Source organism: Vicia villosa, unplaced genomic scaffold (genome assembly GCF_029867415.1).
Source record: "Vicia villosa cultivar HV-30 ecotype Madison, WI unplaced genomic scaffold, Vvil1.0 ctg.000487F_1_1, whole genome shotgun sequence".
Classification (NCBI taxonomy): Eukaryota; Viridiplantae; Streptophyta; class Magnoliopsida; order Fabales; family Fabaceae; genus Vicia; species Vicia villosa.
In genome coordinates, this window is record NW_026705236.1 from 851,501 (window position 1) to 859,574 (window position 8,074).

General features: G+C 32.8%; 1 protein-coding gene across 1 annotated transcript; it reads right to left on the minus strand.

The window, feature by feature from the left end:
• Positions 1-4,875: 4,875 nt before the first annotated feature.
• LOC131628864 (mitochondrial import inner membrane translocase subunit Tim9-like) lies at positions 4,876-7,752 on the minus strand. Its single transcript, XM_058899670.1, has 2 exons — positions 7,539-7,752; positions 4,876-5,237 (listed from the first exon to the last, which is right to left on the minus strand). The coding sequence occupies exons 1-2, from the start codon at positions 7,631-7,633 to the stop codon at positions 5,051-5,053; spliced, it is 282 nt and encodes a 93-aa protein (XP_058755653.1). The 5' UTR covers positions 7,634-7,752; the 3' UTR covers positions 4,876-5,050.
• Positions 7,753-8,074: the final 322 nt, after the last annotated feature.

The window sequence follows — 8,074 nt, forward strand, 5'->3', positions numbered from 1 at the left end:
ATCTGATGAAGGATGTTCAAAGACAAAAATGGAGAGGTTATTTCAACATGCTAAACGGTCTCATCTACCCTAACCTCGTCAAAGATTTTTGGGTATATGCTTATGTTGGGCAAGATGATATGGCTATCCATTCCTATGTATATGGCTTCCCCATCACTATCACTCCCTTCCTTATTGCTGCTGCAATTGGTTTTAAAGAAAAAGGTTCCACCATTGAACAGTATCATTTTAACTCTACTATTTCCGAGTCTCTCAATTTCAACATCTATGACAACTTTTACCAATTCAATTTTACCAAATTCACTCTAAACAATGATGAATACAAGATGTGCTTACAAGAAAATTTACATCTGAAAGCATCAAGTCAAATTGTGAAAGGATCTTATCCAAAATAACTCTGATTCAAGACTTTGAAGTCTCAACATTCTCAAAGCCCTGAAGACACTCTGATCAAGCTTCAACAAATTTATCAGAAGCCTCTAACTCAAAGAGAGAAATTGACTCTGAACATTGTTCATCGACTCCACAAGATTTGTAGTCATGTGGCCCCATCGCTTCCCGTTGTCGTAAGCCCTAGTCCATCTATCTCAGGCTAGATTATCAATCCATTTGCCTGCATCCGGATTTGACAATACAATTTCACAGCGATAATGTTGGAATATTGGTTGAGTTAATGAATATCCAGCATTGACAAGAGTCTTCCGAAGAACCTTATCCTTGATCTCCCGCATGAAATTTTGCGTAATATGTCAAATATAGTAGACATGCATCGAAGTTGGGTTGTGTCAACCGTTTGCTAGATTGTTGTACGCACTCTCGATGGAAGCATGCCTATCATAAATCAAACAGAGTCCAAGTTGTGGAGCAACGTATGTCCGGAGATTCCTGAGAAAGAAATTCTAACCCCCAGCAGTTTCACCTTCCACAAGAGCGAATGCAACTGAAAAAATATTATTGTTTCCATCTTGTGCAATGCTCACACTATCCCCTGCAAATGACGGCCACTACAAGTTCCCTTATGCAACAAAGTAAGTTTATAACTCTATTTCAATTTTCTCACTCTCTTCTAGAAAAAATTGGAAATAACATGTTTCCTCTTTTTTTGTTTAAGGTTTTGCTATACAAGAATGGATTACAGCAAGAACTCGATGGGAAATAATATCTTGTTGTATCGACAACTTTTGGATCACCTACGACCTCAGGATGTACTACCACTAAACCTTTTATGAATCATATTTGTATTATCAACCATCTTCCAAATAATATATTGCATTCTTTTTCCAATGCAGTTTTATTGGATATCGTATCTGGGTCTCCAACATGATCCAAACCTTGAGGACGAAGTAGTTTGGACTGCAACAACGCCTATCATAAGGTTCAACATAGTGGAGATATATCAGAGTGATCGTTTGAAACTTCAATTTGGCATGCGTCAAGATATCCCGGCAACCCCAGCGTCTTTAGGCGAACGGCATCTCAAAAGATTAAATTACCAATGGGATGTCCAATATTGGAAAGAATTCGCACCAGAATGTTGTCAGATGTGGAAGGAACGTCGCCGATTTGTTCTCTGATTCCCCGTTGCACCATTTTCAATGCAACCAACTGAAGAATACATGAGTTGGTAAAGATCGTTTACAACCCCTGAACCGTATGTGTCCGACCCGTACTACTTGCACGACCCCCGCCAACAAATATACAACCAACAACCACCCCTAAAAACGCCAACAAAGCCAACACCAAACTCAATACCAACACCATCAGACATCCAAACACCAATACCAATACCAATACCCTTACCAAGTTGATTATCCAACTTCGTACCAATAACAACCATATCCCAACAACAACAAAGTCAATACACCCAACACCACGAGGCGGGCCTCTCCACATCCCATCCTAGCCCGGACTTGGGCCCAGATAATGAATACGACCCAATAATCCGGCAATCGTCACTTTACCGTAGCACCCAACAACATCCATATGGCTACACCAAACCCCAAGCAACAATGTCTTTTTACCAAGGCAATTCAAGTGTGTGGTGCTACCAACCATATATGGCTACACCACCACCCCCACCACGACGACAAAATTTTGATGGAATGGGGAACCGACTCTTTGACGGTACGATCGAAGAGTACATGGACAATGACCACATGAAGGGACTAATACAAGGTCCACCTACCCAAACACAACAGAAACTCCAAAGGGGTAGGGATCAACAACGTGTTCAACGTGTTCGGGTAGCCTAGGTGCGAAACTGACGGTCGTCACGGTGACGATAGGCATTAAAATATTTGTAATCTTTTTTTAAAAAAATTGTAATGCATGTTTTATCATTAATATATATTTTCATATTTTTAATTATTTATTAAATATTTAATTACATAAAAACAAAATTAAAAAATTAAATAAATAAAAAGAAAAAGAAAAAGGGCATAGGCGCCATCCCACATGGCAGTCCTAAATGGGCTTGCACATATGCGTCATACGGGTGGTGCATTAGTATAAAAAAATAGCATGTAGACTCCATAGGGGTGGCTCCTATATGTAGGGCATCCTCCAATTCTGGTTACCTAAATAATTTTTAAAAAATTAGGTTTTTCTTAAAAAAAAATTAAAAAACCTAATTATTTATATTTTTTTTCTTATATTTCATTTGATCTATTATAATTAAAAATAAATTTAGTGTTCCACATTCTGATTCTGTCTGTGTTTATTTCAGGATGGTAAATTAAATTGGTGATTCAAGTTTGAAATGATTGTGAACTTCATTTCAAAATGATTAATTTATTTTGATTGTATTCGTAATTTGACTTTAAACTTATTTTGATTATATTGGTAATTTGAGGGTGAACATGATATCACATTTTGGAGATTCAAGTTGGAAATGAAACTGATGGTGACCTTAATTTCATGATGGAGAACTTATTTTTGTTGTATTTGTAGTTTGATGGGTTCACCTTAGAATAAGCTCTCCAAATACAATAACGGAATTTTTTTTGTTCATCCATGTAGAATGAAAAACACTCTTGAAAATTTTAAAATATTCTTCGAATATGCATATTCGAAGACACTCGTATCACATTTTCAATTATTTCAGATATACATATTTGAAATCACTCTTGTTTAAACATTTTTCATTTTAACGTTGAATTTAAAATGTCAGGTGTTTTTTCGGATATGCTTCCGGAAAAAAAATTCTTCCCAAAAGAAATTTGGGATATTGGGATAATTCGGATATGCATATTTGAAGTATCTCAATATTTTAAATTTTTTTTTAAAAAGAAAATATTTATATATAATATAATTTAGAATAAATTATTATTAATAAAAAATAACTTAAATACAAATTGTTATAAATAAGAAATAAAAATATTAAATGAAATTTTAATTTTGTAATAATTTTTTTAACAATTTTTTTTAAATTATAAAAGTAATTATTATTTAAATGACTATAAAATTATGCATTTGGTGTGTTTCGATTAAACTTGAGAATAATTTTTTAAATGACTACAATATTATAATTTTTAATTTATATTAATTTTTTTTAATTAATTTTATAGGAGAATAATGTGTTGATTTAAATATTTAATTAATTACATATTTTTATAAAAATGATGTACATTTAATTATATATCTTGATTAAAATAATATATAATTAATTATATATTTTAATTAATACAATTAATTATATTAATTATATTATTAATACAATTGATTCACCTTAATTTTAATTTTTTTAAAAAATATTAAATTTTTTACGTACAGTAGAAACTCTTTAAATTAATAATGTCAGGACCAGAGAAATTTATTAATTTAGAGAGTTATTAATTTATCGATAAATTAATAATTATTAATTTAAAGAGTTTTTAAGTAATCATACTGTACATGTCAAACAAAAAGGCAAATTAGTCTATGCCTCTTAGAATTACGTTGCAGCAAACCTTGGGACTCAACGTAAATTAGTAACTGTTGTGTTCATATGCATTGGAAATCAATAATGACTTTTTAAGTATAATAAATTTAAACAAGAGGATCAAATGTGTTCAATGTATTCTTAAAGGAAAACAAACAATTATTGAATCATATTTCAATATAGTGTAATATATTTTTTCCAGTTTCTATGAATTATTAATATATTTTTTCCAGTTTCTATGAATTATTAATTTATGATTTTCTTAGGACCGAAAATTATAAAGGGATCTCCCGAAAAATTATTATCTTATTATTTTATCGAGTTTTTCAATTTTTTACATTGGCCCAAAGTATTAATATAAAGAGTTTTTACTGTATATGGAACTATAGGTGCATAAAGAAATTGCCTACGATAAGCTCTCTACACATTTAGAAACCTAATATTTAACCAAACCTAATATTTAACCAAGTAACAAAACACTTTTTTATGGCTGATCTCCTAATCTGTCTTTAAATAAAAGTGCTAAAAGAGATATCTGTTTTAACAAGGCATGTGTCTTTAAGTTCCCGAGTCTTTTAATAAAAGTGTTATAAGAGCTGTCTGTTTGAACAAGCCATGTGTCTTCAGGCTCTGGTTACCTCCTAGCTTCAGTAGTGAAAAATGACCCAGGCCTTCAACACCCAACTCATTGAGTAATTCAAGTCATTGGTAACCTGGTATTAATGTTCTTTACTTTTGGAATCACTGACTAATTAGATAAATAAAAGGACTTCTGGTACATAGAACTTGGCAGCTTCTGGTGCCTAGAACTTGCCAGAATAAACAGAATGAAGGTTTTGGTTTTGGGCTGCGACCAACCTTATTAGCAAGGATGAATTTACATCAAAAGGTGCGGATCTCATTATCAAACAAAAAATAGAGAACTAATACTGAATAATGTGAATCAAGCATCAGCGTTCTAAGGCATAATGAATACAAATTCATAAACTTATTTAGATTTTAGCAACAATTTTGTGATCATAACAATGAAGAAATATATATGTTCCACAGTGTCTTGCATTTAAAAAGCAAAACTATAACTAAACAAAATTGAAAACAAATAAAACAGTTTTTCCCAATGTTAGCAGGACTTCAATCTTGAGTTGCAGCTCCTTGGTTGAGTTCAGCAAACCTCATGCCAACACGCATAGAGTGCTTTAGAAATTTTTCTGCACATCTTCGAACACATGTTTCCTCCTGCTTTTGCAGGGATTTATGCTTAAATGTATCGACACAATCGTGAAAGCATCTCTCCACCAAGTTATTATACATTCTCAAGCTGCAACGCAATTTTTAAATTATAATTAGGTAACCCCATCTTACAACATGACAATCAATGCAATCCATATAATTAAACATCAAAAATACAACATTAAGCTATCCCACATAAAACTACAATTAAAGCTGCCAAATGGATACCAACAGGCAAAAGTCATTGTAGACTTCAACTTGAAGTGACAATGTCATGAGTACCATATTAAGTAGAAACGAAAAATCAACAATAAGCATTAATTTATCCCACCTAATGAACTAGTCAATAGGGTAGCACTCTCCTCACGAGCTTAAATCATACAAAGTGGGGGTTTTATCGAGAATTGGACTACTACGGAAAGAGCTTCCAATAAGATGGATTAAGGTACGTCACCGAATAATCATAATACAAGTGAAGCTGCTAAATACCACCAAGTGAAAATCATTGAAGATGTTGGCTACTAAAGAGGTGGAAATGTTAAGAGTCTCACATTGAGTAGATAACAAAAATCAATGTGGTAATTAAGCCATAAGGTCCTCCCACCTAATGAACTAATCTTTTGGGGTATATTTTTCTCATGAGCTTAGGTCATAACAATCTTCATTAGACAAAGCCTACCGGAGGTGCTAAAATATCAAACATGAAACTAACAACTAACACATGACAGCTACAAGTGATTGATTACAAAAAAAAGAAATTGCAGAGAAATAAATCACTTAGTAAAAATGTAGTTCCCAAAACGTCCAAAAGCAACATTCAAAAGTCAGAGTGGTTTTAAGGAGAACATCATTATGGCTTCATAGAACAAGCAAGCACAAAATTTGCAACTACTGTGCTTCCAATAAATTAAAAAGAAGTATGAAGCGAAATTCAACGCATGATAGTAAATATAATACAAACCAACAGAAAAAAATCAAATTGAAAGTAACCAAACCAACAGAAAAAATCAAATTGAAAGTAGCCCATGTAACAACTTTGAGGAGTAACATAAGCAACAGAAAATAAATATTACTTTTTTATCAAAAAGAAAAAGGGGTTAATGTACACCATCACGTATGATAGATTAATTAAGCTGCCAACTATGTTATTAATCACAAATAGCAAGGTGTAGCACCAAACCCCTAAACTGATGTAGCGGGATAGTCACTATTGCAAAGACTAAAAACCAGTGTGCAAAATAAACATAAATACTCAAAAATAGAAAAATAGAAAGAAAAAGAAAACTAAAGAGACTTGTACTTCATAATTAAAGTACCTAAAGTATATAGCATTTGAAAAACATAACAGAAGTGAACCAAAAGTAGGAAGAACATAAGGATTGTTTGTGAGCAAGAACATAACAAAACGAATAATATAATATTAGTCTTAAAAGGGTCTGAATTGTCATTTATACCCTTAAAAAAGATAAGGGTTTTAAAAAAATGACTTGAGTTCATTATTGATAACATATGCTCCCAAAGGGAAAAGAGATGCCAACAAATGGAAATCCAGGTAGATTATGACTCTTTGAGAGATGACAATGTTACTGTCACCATATTCAGTAGGGGGAAAATCAACATGGTAATTAAGCATTAAGCTTTCCACCTAATAAACTTGTCTTTAGGGTAGCACTCTCCTCATGAGCTTAAATCATAGCAAGTGATGCTTTTATTGAGAGTTGGACTATGGAAGGAGCTTCCTAAAAATTGAATTAGGGTACACCACAGCATACTTATAAGTAAGTGAAGCTGCCATCGAAGAAATGGATACCATGAAGTGAAAGTTGTTGTCGATGATGGATATTAAAGAGGTGGGATTGTAAGAGTCTCACACTAAGTATATAATAAAAAAATCAATGTGGTAAAAGCCGAAGCTCACAAGTCACAAGCCTAATGAACTAATCTTTTGGGATAAACTTTCCTCATGAGTTTAGGCCATAACAATCTTCATTAGACAAAACCAGCCAAGGATACTGGTATATCAAACATGAAACTAACAACTAACACATGGCAGCTACATGACAGCTACAAGTGATTGATTACAAAAACAAGAAATTACAGAGAAATAAACCACATTCAAAAAAATGTAGTTCCCAAAACGTCCAGAAGCAACATTCAAAAGAGTCACACTGGTTTTAAGGAGAACATCACTATAGCTTCACAGAACAAGCAATCACAAAATTCACAACTATTGTGCTGCCAATTACTAGTATGAAGCGAAATTCAACACAAGACACTAAATGCTACCAATACAAACCAACAGAAAAGAACAAATTAAAAGTAACCCTAAATGTAACAAAAATAAATATTAATTTTTCATCAAAAGAAAAAAGGGTTAGATTTAGAAAACCTGTCACGGACTTGGAGCTGATCGATCATGGCAGTCATTCTCTGTTGATCTTCCGCCGGAAGAGAAGCCATATCAGCAATCATGTTTGGGTCCATTTTGGATCGAACGGCGTCTAGGGTTTTGAGAATGGGTTTTTTGTGCTTTAGAAGTAAACCCTAATAGAGTGTGGAAGAAGATGAGATCGCAATACTATCAGCCGCTACTTTTCCCATATGGTTTTGTGTTGGGCTTTTATACGGTGCTTGGAGATTAAACCTGCACGTGCCACTGTTCTAGTTACACTTTTTTACACTTTTATTTTTTAGCGAGGTAAGTATTTTGATTTTTTTTAGAAAAAATGAGTCATGATATTTTTACACTGTCAACCAATCACCACCATGCATCTAATTAAAACATTCTTTTATTTAAAAAAAACTTTAATGACATGGCATATTCATGACTCCCTATTGAATAACAGTGTAAATTAGTTTTACACTGTCAGTGCACTACCTTTTAACTCTTTTTTTATTATTTAATTTTTATTTTAAAATTCAGCA